The sequence below is a fragment of the Saimiri boliviensis genome, chromosome 5 (genome assembly GCF_048565385.1).
Source record: "Saimiri boliviensis isolate mSaiBol1 chromosome 5, mSaiBol1.pri, whole genome shotgun sequence".
In the NCBI taxonomy this organism is placed as follows: domain Eukaryota; kingdom Metazoa; phylum Chordata; class Mammalia; order Primates; family Cebidae; genus Saimiri; species Saimiri boliviensis.
The window spans coordinates 145,876,380-145,893,173 of NC_133453.1; the positions used below are offsets into that span (position 1 = coordinate 145,876,380).

The following is a 16,794-nucleotide window of genomic DNA, read 5'->3' on the forward strand; positions in this document are numbered from 1 at the left end:
CGAACCAAAAGATGAAGGGTGCGTATCCAACATCCACAGAAGAAGGGAAACAATTAGATAAGATCATCGAGGGGAAATGGTCAGTGCTGATGTAAAGCATGGGGATTTATCCTCAGGTAATAAACCCAAAGAAGGAAAACATGATTTGTACAAAGACATCTGTGGCAGCCTTACACCTCAGAGAAAATGCCACCCGGAAGCTGCATGCTCAATGGCAGAGTATGTGCAGAGAAATCAGTTATATGGCACATCAGCCAAATGGAACACAAAAAGGTCAGTAAAAAAAATCGTCGAAACTATATAGCAACATGGAGAAACATTTATCACATGTCAGATTTGAAAAGCTAGACGACAAAGATACATTTGGGTTATGATGACAGACACGTGCATCGTTTATGCTCAATGCTACGGTCTGAAAAGGACACAGAAATGAAACAGCTCATCTGTTAGGGTAGCAGGGACCATGAGAATACATTTTTTATATTTCCATTTTTTCTGACTCTATTGTACTGTTGCCATTTGTGCAATGACTAAATGCTACTCAGTGCTCTTAAACACATCCAGGACACAATTTTTCAAGCTGTGAAATGAGTAGAAGAGGTGAGGGATGCCACACAATCTCATCCAAGTGAGTCTCCTACAGCATCACTTCTCCAGCTGGAATGTGGCAGCGTGTTGAAATGAAGATTGGGATTCAGCAATGTGGGGGTGGGGCTCCCCAGTAATGCCAGTGCTGCTGGGTTAGGGTTAAAAAGCAAGACTCCTACAGCATCTAAGTGACTAATATTGCCCATTTCTCCCTTCAGATTTTTTTTTTTTTTTTTAACCGCAGCCTCAACCAGAGGCATTACTACACTAACTAAGTGGACCGCACTGGGAACAAAGAGGCGGGCGTGGGACACACGGCGCCTTATGCACCTGTTTGAGGCCAGGCCTTTTTTGGCTCCTGGCACAGCCTGGCTGTCTCTCACGGGAGTAAGGGGATTGCTCTTAGGAAAGCAGGTTGTGATTTCAAGCAAGACACCACCAAGCCTCCCAGTGCACATGCTTCATATGGAATCTTGCTTTCAACATTATTTCTACAGCTCTTTCTGGTCAGGTTTCAGCGAGATCCTCATCTGGAATGGGGTACTCAGATCTACAGGCGTGGAGACGCTGCCAATGTGCAGTGGGTCTGGTGTAGTCCTCAGAAAGAGTAGTCAGGGCCCCTGGCACCAGGGCCCTTGTCAGTGTGGAACTCTGGAACTGCCAAGTGCTCCTCTCGACAGAATTAATTTGTGAACTGATAAAGAAAGAAAAAGGACAAGACAGCATTGCACAGTACAGGGAAGGGAGGGCAAAACAAACCAAAACAAAGCCATACGATCATTAACCAGCTTAAATGGGCTTTTCCAGTGTCTCGGACAAGGGCATTTCCTTCAAGGACACGCTCTCCTTAGGGAGAGAAGCGGCCTCCTTTTCCATTCACTGCCTTTTCTGTGAAGAACAGACCTCCTCTTAACTCTCCACAATGGCTGGGGACGTCTTCCAAGATGTGTTTTTTTGTTGTTGTTTTTTTTTTTGTTTTTGTTTTTGTTTTTCAGACGGAGTCTTGCCCTGTCGCCTGGCTGGAGTGCAGTGGCGCAATCTTGGCTCACTGCAACCTCCACCTCCTGGGTTCAAGCAATTCTTGCGCCTCCACCTCCACCTCCCGAGTAGATGGGACCACAGGCGCGTGCCACCACGCCCGGCTAATATTTGTATTTTTAGTAGAGACGGGGTTTCACCATGTTGGCCAGGATCGTCTCGATCTCTTGAGCCCGTGATCCGCCCACCTCAGCCTCCGAAAGTGCTGGGATTACAGGCGTGAGCCACCGCACCCAGCCCTCCATGGGCCCTTTTAAACAGCAACTACCACCCACCCATTCATTCATTCACCTCCCAGCCCTCCAGCCCCAAGGTCTCTGGGTTTTTACCAAAATTAACATCTGGTTAGCATGAAGAACAAAACCAGCAAAACAGTGGGTCTTGCTTACTCCCCAACAGGCTCTAAAGATCATTTTCCTTGACAAGAACTTGGCCAGGGATCCCATTTGTCACAAGACACGGCGTGTCACACACTGTGCACAGCCCATGTCAATCCCTGCGGTGTCTTTGCCATTGTTGCGGGGCAAGCCCAGGGCCTGCCAAAGACCAAAGAGAAACACAGAGAGGCACTCTGGCCTAAAGCCCAGACCCAGGGTCCAGGGTCTCCTGGCCTTAGGGGAGAGCTCCGCCAACATCCGCTAATATCATGGGAGTTCCTGTGCATCTCACAGCCCCGTAAATTGCTGTGAATCACAGGAACACCCCCAAAGAGAAGTCAACTGACACTGAACGTGCTTTAGAGAAAACGTAAGACATCTAAATACAAGTGCTGAAAATCCAAGTGGCAATATGATTTCTATTCCAAACCCAAGCTCTCAGTACACACACACACACATTCAAATTCATAAACTCTTCTCAGAAAAAAATGGTTAGGGCTTTACAAAATATGAAAGCAGTCCATATAACTGGACAAACAGAAGTTCCTTTACACAAGTCCAATACTCAATCACATCTTTATATACTCACAGTGAGGCTTTTTTTTGTTTTTTTTTTTGGAAGGCAGCTTTTCAAATGTGTTTACTAGAATGCATGCTGACTCTGCTATAATTAAAAGAAAACACAGCTATGCTGACATCCACGGCCCTCATTAGCATGTGTTTCTTCCCCAAGGTTTTGTCAAACTTTCAAAAAACCCTTTTCCAAATAGTCATTCACGGCGAATTGCCCATCAGACCAAGGTCCGCAGGCTTTCAGAGACACTTCCATTGTGAAATGCACAGCGGCCCCCACCCCAGCCACCAGGCCACCCACCACTGGCCACGGAAGTGTGTGAGCAGCAGCGCCCCCACGTCTTTGCCACTGCCCTGCTGGTCTGAGTACACCCCTGAGGATTGACGGGCTCTCCCACAGACACTGCCCCACCATGAGCAGACCCAGGGCAGCGGGAGAGAAATGGACTCTCTTCTAGGGTGGCAGTAGGGGCGTCTTCTGTGAAACACCAGTGGCCCATCAGCCCTCAAAAAGATTTTACTCCTCAGTCTGAGGGGTAAGCATAAGAGTGGCCAGAGCATTCACCCAACATGCTTCGTAACTGGACCAGTGAAGGGCTCGGCCACCATTAGAACTGCAAGGCACCCACCCCTCCCACCCCCTCGCTTCAGCATCTGCGAGGGCTGTACCAGGAGGTTTCTTGCTCTCAGGCCCCTCTGCTCCCTTCCCCGGGACAGCCAGAGTCCTACCTGCTCGTGGGGCCACTTCGGCCTCTCCTCTGGGGTCCTGGTCTTGGGCTTGAAGCCTCTCTGGGGGTCTATAGGGTGCTTGGCCTCAGGAGGGAGGTTCAGTGACTTAGGCCTCGCCTCATGCCTGCTGGGGCTGCAGCTGGCCTTGCCGGGAAGGCAGGCCTCCGCAGAGTCCCCAGGCTCGGGCTCAGGCCCATGCTCAGGGCTGGCCTCACTGGCGCTGGTGATGCTCGTCATGCTCAGGCTCATCTTGATCTCGGCCACGATCTGGTCGATGTCCTCCTCCTGGTCCTCCAGGTCCCCGTCCCCATGCCTCAGGCGATAGGGGGAGGCACCAGTGTTCCCGTTGGCCTCTGCGGGGTAGTAGTCCTGGTAGCCCTCTTTGCTGGGACAGTGGGGGCCATCTTCTTCCTGGTCGTCGGCCTCCAGGACGGAGGGCTCGTCCTCCGGGTTGGGCAGGTGGCCGTCTGGGTAGTCCTGGCTGCCTTCGGTACCATGGCCGTGGGGGTGCGGGCCTGCCGAGTCAGTCCACTCCTCCACCGCCTCCTGGCACTCGTCGGTGTCCACGGGGTGCGTGCCGTGGGCCAGGTACTCCTCCCCGTTGCAGTCCATGCCCTCCAGGTAGCTGTCGTCCTCGGGGCAGTAGCGGATGTAGTAGGTGATGCCCTCCTCCTCCTCCGGGAGCCCCTCGTCATAGTCCTCCTCCTCGGAGGTGTTGTTCACGTAGTCAGAGCTGGAGTCCCCATCGGGGCTGTGGTTGTGGCACTCCTGCTCCTCAGGCACGGGGCTCTCTGGCCGCAGGGCAGCCAGCTCCAGGCCCTCGGGCACATAGCCCTCCAAGGGCAGCTCCATGTCCTTGCTCCCGGGCTCCTGGCTGTGGGGGACAGGGCCCGGCCTCGCCCTGTGGTCCAACATGCTGCTCCCCGTGCTCTCACGCTTCCGGTGGGCCATGGCGGGCACTCACGCAGCCATCATCTCCCAGAGGCAGCCACTGTGGGGAGGAACATTGGGAAGGACAGAGTCAGAACTCCACCAAGCCCGGCCACGCGCGGGGCCACTCACCACGGCGCCTCCCACCACGTTCTCCCGCAGCAATGCGAACACACATCTGTTCAAACAGTGCGCCATCCGCACCCCGGCTGACTCATCATCAGGAACAAAGTGCATCTGTGCCAAGGAGAACAAGGGCACACGAAGCTCCACGAAAAGCAGACGAGGGAGGCGCCGGCAACTGGCCAGGACACCTGTCTCTCCCCCAGAGCCCACCGGCTCACTCCTGACTTCTCACTGAGTTTGGGTAGCCCAGGTGACCAAGACAAATGGTCATAAGATCAGGTTGTTTGCTCTCAAGGGGACAAAGGATGCGGCTGCAGCCTGCAGGTATGGTGGGGTGACAGAGGAGCTGCCGAGACCTGGCAGGCCAAACTGCGAGAGGGCCTGCACCCACCCACTGCCCAGGACTCAGCACTTTATTCCTCAAACCACACTGCTACGGCTTCACTATGTCCCCCAAAGTTCATGCGTTGGAGACTTAATCCCTCATGCAACCGTGCTAAGAGGTGGGGCCTTTAAGTGGTGAGTAGGTCATGAGGTTCGTGAATAGACTGGTGTCTTTATCTCAGGAGGAAGTTCTTCATTGTGAGAGTGGGTTTGTTATAAAGGTGACTTCAAGTGAACTCACTCTCTCACTCTTGCTCTCTCGTCTCCCTTGCCTTCTCACGCTCTACTTTGGGATGACACAGCAAGAAGGCCCTTACCTAGATGCTGACACCTTGAACCATGGACTTCCCAGCCTCCAGAACTGTGAGAAACAAATCTCCATTCCTCATCATCACCCAGTCTCCAGTATTCTGTTGCAGCAATAGAAAACAGGCTAAGACATACGCGCTGTCCCTGAATCATTTTCAACAGTTTTTCTTTTAGCTTTGTCTCTCTGGACCTGGCATGGGGACAGAGGCCGGAGGCAGGGAGACCAGTGAAAGGCTATTGTATCCCCTAGGGAAAGAAAGGGGCTAGCATCAGGAAAATGGCACAGAGGATGTCTAAATGTTTGCTTAACGTTCTGCTTAAAGTGTTTCCCCAGATGTTTGTCATATTCTTTACACTGTACTCTTATATCACACATGCCTTTTTGCTTGAATGACAGTTCCATTATTTTAAAAAACCGTATTCCAGTAAGAGCTTGCACACTTAAAAATGCTGAAAATCGTTTAAAAAGAAAGAAAGAAAGAAAATGTGTCTATTTTACTGCAATATTTAAAAGGGAAAAAAAAGGAGAGCTTCAACTAGAACAGTGGCCAGGACAGAGAAATGGCTCAGCGAGCACCTTCGATGGCAGAAGCAAAGGGATCTGAGCTCAGATGGGAGCAGGGAGTGAAGATGAAGGGGGACTACCGGTGACCCCCCGCGGTCACTGCGCAGGCTCCAATCCGGCCTTCCTTTACCTCCTCTCCTTCCCCTCGTCTCTTTAGTTTAGGCCACAAAGTCAAGGCCTTCCAAACTCTGTATCCCCCAGAGCTCCCGACACAGCACCTTGTTTGTAGTGGTGCCCAAAACACACCTTGTTATGAGACTGAGTGTACCAGATGGTCACAGTTACAGCAGTATGAATATTCCCAAAAGACTGAAGAAGGAAATAATTATTTCATCCAGTCCAGACCCTCAGAGTGTGAGCACAGTCACTGATGGAGCCACTAGCTTTCAACGTGTGAATTCGCCCCAAGCACACTTGCCATCTAAAGAAGCCATGTTTACCCTGCCACCTGCACAAGGCTGCCCACGGCCGTGTCTGTATGTGGAGCAATTCACAGCACCCCCACTAGGGTGGCCCACAGACAGCAAAGATGCCCCACACCAGAAAAACTGTCACTGAAAAGGACCCTGTGGGGTCTGTCACCCCATTCCCAAACTCTGACACCAGCAGGGCAATTCCAAATAGCTGTTCCCAAGAAGAGAACAAGGGACCAGCACTCACTAAGACATCAGCAACCCAGATACAATCAGAGGACACACGAAGAACACTGAGCTGCCTCAGAGACCACACACAACTTGACACCAGATTTCTTTCTTTCTTTTTTTTTTTTTTTTTTTTTTGAGATGGAGTCCCACTCTATTGCCAAGGCTGGAGTGCAATGGTGCCATTTCGGCTCACTGTAACCTCTGCCTCCCAGATTCAAGCAATTCTCCTGCCTCAGCTTCCTGAGTAGCTGGGATTACAGGCACTTGCCACCATGCCCGGCCAACTTTTTTTTTTTTTTTTTTTTTTTTGGAGATGGAGTCTCACTCTGTTGCCTAGGATGGAGTACAGTGGTACGATCTTGGCTCACTGCAACATCTGCCGCCTGGGTTCAAGTAGTTCTCCTGCCTCTGCTTCCTGAGTAGCTGAGATTACAGGCACCTGCCACCACGCCCGGCTAATTTTTGTAGTTTTAGTAAAGACAAAGTTTCACTATCTTGGCCAGGCTGGTCTTGAACTTCTGGCCTAGTGATCGACCCACCACAGCCTCCCCGAGTGCTGGGATTACAGGTGTGAGTCACCGTGCCCGGTTGATTTTTGTATTTTTATTAGAAATGGGGTTTCACCATGCTGGTCAGCCTGGTCTCCAACTCCTGACCTTAGGCGATCCGCCTGCCTCAGCCTGTCAAAGGGCTGGGATTACAGGTGTAAGCCACCATGCCGGCTAGATTTCTTATACTTCACAGAGGACAGCCAGCCACAGAGACAGCCTGGAGAAGTGATGTCAGGAACTTAGCTACCACAGCTCTTGGACACAATCACCGGTAGCCACATTCCTCAAAACAGTCCCTCAGAAGCATGTGCTGAATGCAGCCACTCACATGCAAGCAGACTGCCATGTCTTGACTGTCAGGACAGCAAAGGGCAGACGGTGTATCACTGGCACAGGAGCACACTGCTCCCATTCACAGAAGGGCCATGTCTACAGCATCCCTGTATCTCACCAGGCTCTCACACCAAGCTGTGCACATTGAAGGTATGCACATCCTTGTTAGAGAGCAAACTAAAATACACAGTACTCTTATTATCTTAACTTCAAATTATCTGTCATTTGGGGGGATAAAATCTGTAATATGCAAGTAGAAATATGTGTATCAACACTCCATAAAATATTCTCAAGGCCAATATAAGACATAAAGACGAAAATACACATGTTACAGTAATATGGAACAGTCCCAGTTCTATTAATATGTTATCCAAGTTTTCAAAAATGAAAACACTGAGGACAGTGTAGAAGAATTATAATGGAACCAGGAGTTTATTTTCCACTGGTGTTTCTCATTAGCTCTCCAAGCCTTCAGATGATTTAAGAAAAATTTATTCCAGATGTACAACACTACCACAACCATATAATATGAACTATAATTACTCAGTTCATCACTTACCACTGCTTCCTATACTTTCTGCATTTCTTTCTCTTGAACTATTTAGTGGGATTTCATTTTTATTTTGTAAAAATAATTTTTAGGGTCATTTTGCTTAGTTAGGAAAATGTAACCTTAGTAACCCTTTCGTGTCTATAAAATGGCTCTGATCTCACATAGAATGACACCTTTGCTGGGTATAAGATTCTTGCACTGCATGCTTTTGCTAACACTGTTCCACTATCTTCTAGCTTACAGCCTTGAAGATGTGCACTTTAATACTACTGGATTCTTTTTACTTTGATACAGAAATCTATTCCTTCAGTCTGGAAGCTGGTACAATTTCCTCTCCACTCTTAGAGTTCAGAAATTCCAGCAAACTATGTCTGGATGGGGGTCTTTTTTTATTTTAGGAGGATCTCATTTTTTGTGAGATTCATTTGGTGAGCCCTTTCTGTATCAAGTCCCACGTCTTACTTTAGGTATAGGAAGATTCTTGCTATTTCTTTTTTTATTTCTCTCCCTAAAGGCCTTTTTCTCTTTCTGGAGTATCTCTGGAATTTGCCCTCCAAATCACTTAACTTTACATTCATAGCACCCATTTCATATTTTTTCTGTGTGGCATAAATTAGTTCCTCCATCTGACCTTCCAAAACACTAATTCTCTTTTCAGCAAGATGTGGCATATGACCTGTCTCTGTTCTTGCTGGCAACAAAGGGCCCCTGAGACACCAGGGCAAGTTTCTCTGTGAGTGGTGGATGGCTGGACAGTGTAAGATACAGTGGGAGATGATTTTACGGTGAGCTGGAGGCAGTCAGGGTGGCCATCTGGGACTTCACTGTTGAGATGTGAAGAGGTGCCTGTATTTTTTAGGTATGAAAGAGATGGGCTGTCCTCAGCCAGATTAGCTTGCTTCCAAGGAGAATGTCCACCCCTCCTAGCACAGGAATAAGGTGCTCCTCTGAAACTCCCTGAGTCTGTGTGCTGCACCTGCCCGCAGCTCCAAAAGTTCCAGACTTCTCATGGGAGGAGTCAAACCTCTTCTCTTCAGAGCAAGCAAATCTAGTCACTGTCTAGAATCCTTTCTTTACAAAGAAATATTAAACCCATCAGAAAGCGCACACATACAAGGTATGGAGCAGCTTCATGTTGCCCCCGATGATGACCCCAGTGATTTTCGAGCTTTGTTGCCCATTAAAAATCCTGATGCCCAGGTCACACCTCTTGCCAATGAACTTGGAATGTTTCAAATAGGAACCAGGCATCAGTATACAAAAAGGTTTCACAGGTATTCCAACGTACAGCAAAGTGTAGGCACCACAGCTTTACTCAGGTAACCCAATACCCTTTACTCAACAGAACATTCTGCTTCCCACATCTTACAGTGACCAAGCATCTCAACTTTAACACTGAAAGTCTCATGTCCCAGGAAATCCCTCAGTCCCAGAGGAACTGAGATGGCTGGTCACCCTGTATGTCATATACTAAATTCTTACATAAACTTAGACCTGTCCCTGGACTTTCTAGTCTACATCATTTCTATCTTCCCAGCAATAGTACCATGCCATTTTCATTATTATGACTTTAGAGCATATTTTAATATGACATAAGTCAAGTTCTCCCTCCTTATTCTCATTTTTTCATCTTCCCCTGCTATTTTCAAATTTATTCTCCCAAATGAACTTAGGAGTTAGTGGTTCCAAGTGTCCCCAATATTCCACTGAAATTTTGGCTGGAGTAACTTTAGGTTGTAAATTACTTCAGGGAACTTTTTTTTTCTTTTGAGACAAGGTCTCGCTCTGTCGCCCAGGCTAAAGTGTAGTGGCACAATCTTAGCTCACTGTAGCCTCTGCCTCCTGGGTTAAAGTGATTTTTGTGCTTCAGCCTCCTGAGTGGCTAGGATTATAGGCATGTGCCACCACTCACTGGCTTGCTTTTTTTTTTTTTTTTTTGTAGACATGAGGTTTCGCCATATTGGCCAAGTTGGTCTCTGACTCCTGGCCTCAAGTGATCTGCCCACCTTGGCCTCTCAAACTGCTGGGATTACAAGAGGAAGCCACCACGCCCAGCCTCAGAAATTTTTCATACTTACAACAATAAGTATTTTTACCCAATTTCACCCAAAAGTACCTTCATAATTATTCAAGCTTTAAGGGTCTGTTCAACAGCTTTGTAATTTTCTTTATAGCTATAGGCATCTCCCATTAAGTTTTTTCTAAAATATAGTATTTTGTGGCTCCTGTGAATGGATCTTCTCTTCCTTATATATGTACCTGGTTATTGTTGGTATACAGAAAAAGAAATGATACTGATTTTGTAAAAACAGCTTTTACTACGCTATTTTTAAATCCTAACAGCTTTTAGTTGATGATGTTTTTCCAGGTAAATGACATCGCCTTCCGAAGTCACCATCTTGCTTCCCCTTTCCAGCATGTGGTCGTCCTGTCCACCCTGACCTGCACCTTCCTGTGCAATAAACAAGGGCGCTAAGAGGCAGCCTTGACTTACTCCTCATTGTAATGAAAATGCTTTCACTTCACCAGGGACGAACCAGGGGAGGGAAGTGAGACACCAAAAACTGAACCAATCAAAACAAATAATATTTTAATGCAGTCCTTTCACAATCCAAATCAATGCCAAATAAACCCACGATGAACAAAATATCAAAGTTTTCAATGAAGACTAAAAACTTTGATTTTTCCTCTTGCCTCAGGCTGCAGTATGGCTTGGCTGTGGACTGGCAATGATCCTGTTTTTCACCATCGACTACAATGCCAGTGCTGGCTAACGGCAGCTCTTTTCCCCGAGTTGGACACCACAGACATTCTGATCCAGTTCTCTTTCCCATGGATACAAAGGGTAGGAGACCCACAGCGGCTGCCCAGAAAGGCAGCCGTGTCTTCAAAGACTCTGCAGAGTTACACTGAACCTACCGGGGCCAAAGAGCCCCCCTGTTGAAGATGAAGACTGAAGGTCCTTGTTTCATTTCAGACCTCTGTTTACTGTGAGGCCCTGGGCAAGATAGTTAGTGGAGAGATGGCCTTCCCCTCCCCTTAGGAAATTGAAAATGACAGTACATGCCTGCAGGGCTTGAAGTGAGTTCAAGAAGAGAGTAACCAGTGCAGTCTGAACTCCATAAACACTACATAAAGGGAGTTGAGGAACACCAATGAAATGGTACCGGGGAGGATGCCTGAAGAGGTGTCTGCCTTAGAGGGAACAGAGAACTCTGCTGACACAGGTGGCTGGGAATGGCTGTGGCCAGGTGACACTGTCCCTGGCTGTGTATGCAAAGTGCATCTCTGCAGTGGGATATGGGTGCATCTCGGAGGGACTGTGGAACGGGGAGAGGTTCTTGTGAAAGCCACGAGTTATTCCTCCAATGCAGTGATTCACTCTTTGGTGGGCACAAGGCCCCCCTGCAGAGTGTGCAGGTGCGTGGCCCAAGATTCCAAGGTGCTGGGCCACAGGCCAGGCCTGAAGCTGCAGGTGGTTCTCATGTCGCAGGTCCAAAGACGGCATGTGAGAATTCAGCCCTAGATAGATGCTTGTAGGTCTCTGGTGACTGCCCGGGGAATGGGTCTGACCTCCTTGCCAACAAATACAAGGCCTTCTCCTACAAGCCTAGGCCCACCACATCCCAAGGCTTCTTCCTCTACTCCTGGGGGTGGACAGTGAGGACAACTGTCCTCAGCTTCTTCAAACAAGGGTAAAGGTGGGTGGCCCGGCAGGACGGGGCTATTACAGCAGGTAATTCTCAAACCACAAAGGTGGGGTGTGGCCAAGGCGAGATGACAAGGAAGGGTGGGCAAAAATGTGGGTAGAAGCAAGTGGTTCTTTCAAAGAAATAGTTCTCCTACCCATTTCTGGTATCTCATTTAGTTCACTCAAAGCATACTGGTGTAGGGAAATAACACATTGCCTTCTGAATGGAAGCAGTTTGCAACCTGATGATAAAGAATTTCGTTTAAGACACAGCAATGTAGAAGCGACTTTTTCAGGAAGCCCTTTCGTGAAGGAAGGTCCCATGTAGCTGCCAAATCCCACCTTTCTGGGCTGCCAGGCTCTCAGAACGTCTGGTGAAGGGATCTGCAATTACTTCAACTGCATGCTCCTCCTGGGGGTACAGCTGTTATGTGGGGACAGCTGCCCTGTGGGAGGGCAGCAGAGAGCCGGAGATATGACTAATCTAGCACATCATTTGTGAAACTGATGTGGGCAGATGCCTGCACTCAGAGGACGACTGCTTCTGCGGGCACATTACTTCCCGGCAACGAGGGCTGCCATCTGTTCTGCTCTGCTTTCTTAATAGGAAATCCAGAGAAGGATGGACGCCCACCCAGTGTTCGTTTGTGGTTTACTTCTTTCCAGTCTGTTATCTGTGCGTCTCTTTTGCACAGCTGAGACCTTACTGTCCACACGGACTCACGCTGTCCTCTTTTAACACGCGGTAAGCAACACAAGCTCTCCAGAGGTATCGGTTGGATGGTTACCTCCTATTCCCCAGCTGAATAGACATCCTCTGACCACTACAGACTCCTTACCCGCAATGTGATGGCATTAGGAGGTGGGGCCTTTGGGGAGTGATGAGGTCATGAGGGTGAAGCTCATGGGTGAGACTGGCCCTTATGAAAGAGACCCCAGCCAGCTGCCTTGCCCCTTCCACCATGTGTGGACACAGAAAGACGACGGCCATCTAAGAACCGGACAGCAGACAGACCTCACCGACAAGGAATCTGCCCACACCTTGATCACAGACTTCCCAGACTCCAGAACTGTGAGAAATAAACGTCTGCTCTTTGAGCCACCAAGTCTGCGGTGTCTTTTGATGCAGCAGCCTGAGCTATGACACTATTCCCCTGCTGAACCCACGTTATGTTCTGGTTTTACATAATAAGTAATGCTGTTGATCCTGTGTTCCCCTCAGACTATACTATAGGCCTTTTCTCCCCTCCCAGAGGCTTTATCCAGGACCCTTTGAAACTGTCTTTGCTGCATACAGTGACAACCCAAGGCCCAGGTCCTCAGGTGAGCCCAGGAGGGGTGTGGCCAGGAGAGAGTTCACCATCTCTACTGTGGGGGCTAGGGCCTTTCCACTGCAGAGCATGCATGCAAGCATACTCAGGTCTTTGCTTCTGGTCAGTCATATTAAAGATAAATCCTGTACAACACACCATCTGGAAAGCACTTCAAATGTACAGGAGAAGCATAATTACCTGCTACATGTCCAAGAAAATGAGTCCCCATGTCCAGACTCAATTAATTCTCTAACAGCACATAAATCAATAGGAAGTACAGCCCCCAACACCGCGCTCGCCACTCGCCTCCTGAAACATTCTAATGAGATGTGGAAAATAAAGGCTCACTGTCAACAATAAAGAGCCTCCAGTGTCCTCATTCCGAACCATGGTTTTCTTTTGCACGGGCAAATAGCATTAGCTGGTGCTTAGAGGAGTTGGTGATATAGCAGACCAAATGAAAAATAGCTATTCAGTGACCACAATACAGGCTGGGTGAAAGCGCATCATACAAATGAGAAACAGACTCAGCCAAATTGTTCCTGACACCAATCTTGTCCCCCATTTGGTCTCGCATATTGTAAAGATAATATTATTTTGTTCCTTTCAAATATAGTTTAGTAGCTTTCACTAAACACAATGTGGATTTGAACAGTCCTGGAGTACGCTTGTAAATCAGCCCAAGCACTCCAGACAAAAGTCACTGAGTAAGTATTTAACTTCAAGATCACAGGCAACCTTAAGCTCTGAAAAGACGCAAATAAATTAATCTTTCAAAATCCATATTGATGTCTGGCCAGGCGCTGTGGCTCACGCCTATAATCCCAGCACTTTGGGAGGCTGAGGTGGGTGGCTCACCTGAGATCGGGAGTTCAAGACCAACATGAAAAAACCTGACCAACATGGAAAAACCCCATCTCTACTATAAATACAAAATTAGCCAGGCGTGGTGGTGCATACCTGTCATCTCAGCTACTCGGGAGGCTGAGGCAGGAGAATTGCTTGAACCCAAGAGGCAGAGGTTGTAGTGAGTCAAGATTGCACCACTGCACTCAGCCTGGGCAACAGGATGAAACTCTGTCTCAAAAAACAAAAACAAAAACTGATGTCCAGCACTGTCAAGCAAGGCCCTCTAACCTAGCTTAGCTCTAACCTTAGCTTAGGGTCACAAAGGGATGTTGGAAAAATGGCAGTGAAATGGACAAGAGTACTGAGCACACACTAAACCTTCAATAACAGGATCCTACATAAATCAGTGTTAGCATATCCACAAGACAATTTTGTAGCAACTGAAATATTTATAAAGGGCTTGGCATATAACATGCATTGTTATGATTTATTCACAACCAAGTAAACATAGAATAAGCTGTGAAGACACGCACTGAGACATTAGCAAGGGCTGCCTTTGAGTGACGGGAAGATGGTAGCTACTTCCTTTCTTTCGTCATGCCTGGCTACAGTACTTCTACAGACAAATACCACTAAAAAGACAAGTACCAAGGATTGCAAGCCTGCTGCAGCCCAGGGAGCCTTGGGCAGCCATGCCTGCCAGGTGACATTTCTGCGGTGGGAAGGGTGTTAAGTCTCAGCAGCCCTTAAAAGAGGCCTGGGGTCAGTGTTGGGCCTAATTTCTTCCTTCTGGGCATTCAATATGCTGGGACATCTGCCCCACTGCATCCTCATCTTGAAAGAAGCAAAGGGCAATTATCTGCCCTTTAAATATCATTTAAATCAGTAGGTAGTCTCCAGGTAATGGCATTTTCAATATCTCACAAGGCAGTCCACACCTGAAAGCAGCATTGATGCCGTAACAGGAACAGGGCCCCTGGGTGCACTTCTGGCCTGGCAGGTATTTGCTGTTCTTGCTGGGTTATATCTAACAGGAAGAAGTCAACCCTCTCCCAAAAGAACTTCTGGAAATAGTGGTGGCTTGGCAAAGCCTACCTCTGCATGCCATGTTTGCTCCTGCATGCCTTTAGGGGAAAAGCAAGGGTCCAGGTAAGAGGGCAACTGAACACATTACCAACACTGACCATTTTCTTAACAGGCTCGAGAAAGGGGCGTAACTTCTGCAGCTGTCAGGACCCTGTGTGAAGAAGTACACTGCTAAATACACCCCATACCAGATCCATCCTCAGAGACAGAGAAATCTGCCATCCCCAGAGAGGTGGCCACAAGACTCGAGGGGAAAAATCCGTCCCTGCGGCTTACCCTGTGATTTTCACATTTTTAAAAGTCATTTCCAAGTACGTGCAGAATTGTTTAGATTTAAAATAGCACTGTGTCGATTTAAAATAAGCCACATCCATGTTATGGCTGAACTATGTCCCCTCCAAATTCATATGTTCAAATCCTAATCCCCCATACTTCAGAATATCCCTTGTTTAGAAATAGGATCACTGCAGATAAAATTAGTTGAGATACAGTAATTTGGGTAGGCCTAACTCAATAGTGTCCTTTAAAGAGGGGAATTGTGGAGACAGTCACACCAACAGGATGAAGTCAGGACTTTCTCTAAAACCTAAGGAGCATCAAAGATTGTCAGCAAACTGCCAGAATCAAATGCAGAGGCAGGAGACAGATGTTCTGTCACAGCCTTCATAAGGCACCAATCTTGATGACACCTGGATCAGAGACTTCAGCCTCCAGATCGGAGACAGTAAGTTTCTGCTGTTTATGCCACCAGTGTGTGGAATTTTTTTTTTTTTTTTTTTTTTTTTTAAACAGGGTCTCGCTCTCTCGCCAGGCTGGAGTGCAGTGGCTCGATCTTGGCTCACTGCAACCTCTGCCTCCCGTGTTCAAGCAATTCTCCTGCCTCACCCTCTTGAGTAGCTGGGACTACAGGCATGCGCCACCACGCCCAGCTAATTTTTTTATTTTTAGTAGAGACAGGGTTTCCCCCTGCTGGCCAGAATGGTGTGGATCTCTTGACCTTGTGATCCGCCTACCTCAGCCTCTCAAAGTGCTGGGATTACAGGCGTGAGCCACCGCGCTTGGCCACGTTTGTGGACTTCTTACAGCAGCCTTATCAAACTAAAAAAGTCTGGCCAGGCACGGTGGCTCAAGCCTGTAATCCCAGCACTTTGGGAGGCCGAGGCGGGTGGATCACGAGGTCAAGAGATCGAGACCATCCTGGTCAACATGGTAAAACCCCGTCTCCACTAAAAATACAAAACATTAGCTGGGCATGGTGGCGCGTGCCGGTGAGCCGAGATTACGCCATTGCATTCCAGCCTGGGTAACAATAGTGAAACTCCGTCTCATTTAAAAAAAAAAAAAAAAAAAAAAACCACAAAAACTAAAAAAGTCCGTAAGGATCGTGTGCGCTTTACTCAGAGTTCCCCTGGTTTTCACCTTCTGGGAAATTCTCCCACATGTAATCAGGAATAGTTTTTCCACTTGGGATCTAACCATAGTTTCCACTATTGATCCCTTATTTTTTAAAATAAATTTTAGAATCCAATTATCCATATCTGTTTTAGAAATTCTGCTGGAAATTTGATTAGGATTGCAATGAGTCTATAGGTCAATTTGGGGAGAATTAACAACTATACTGTATCTTCCCATATATCAATCTATCTTTCCATTTAGTTGGGTCTTTGATTTCTCTCATCAGGATTTTACAGTCCACAACATACAGATCTGGCATATTTTCTTATTTCTATGTATTTCTGTCTCTTTTTTTCGGGGGAGGGAATGCTATTGTAAATACCTTTTTTAATATTTTTTTTTTTCTGAGACGGGGTCTTGCTCTGTCACCCAGGCTGGAGTGAAATGGCAAAAACATGGTTCACTGCAGCCTCAACCTCTGAGGATTAAGTGATCCTCCTGCCTCAGCCTCCTGAGTAGCTGGTACTACAGGTGTGTGCCACCATGTTCAGCAAAATTTTATTTATTTTGTAGTGACAAGGTCTTACCATATTGCCCAGGCTGATCTTGAACTCTTGGCTCAAGTGATCCTCCCACTTCTGCCTCCCAAAGTTCTGAGATTACAGGTGTGACCCATCACACCTAGCCTACTCATTTCTTACACTCATTTTTCTCTTTCTACGATAATTTCTATCAATCTAATTAGAGTTAACTTCGATTC

At 47.6% G+C, this 16,794-nt stretch overlaps 1 protein-coding gene across 14 annotated transcripts in view; it reads right to left on the reverse strand.

The window, feature by feature from the left end:
* APBA2 (amyloid beta precursor protein binding family A member 2) overlaps positions 1–16,794 on the reverse strand; it is a 220,688-nt gene that overhangs the window by 52,609 nt on the left and 151,285 nt on the right. For 13 of the 14 annotated variants that reach the window (XM_039479984.2, XM_074400121.1, XM_039479986.2 and 10 more), the window contains one exon: positions 3,306–4,296. In XM_039479984.2, the coding sequence (XP_039335918.2) occupies positions 3,306–4,256 (951 nt within the window). In that variant the 5' untranslated portion in view covers positions 4,257–4,296. Of the gene's footprint in view, positions 1–3,305; positions 4,297–5,062; positions 5,408–16,794 lie in introns of those variants that run through there. The other variant, XM_074400119.1, reaches the window with a different exon arrangement.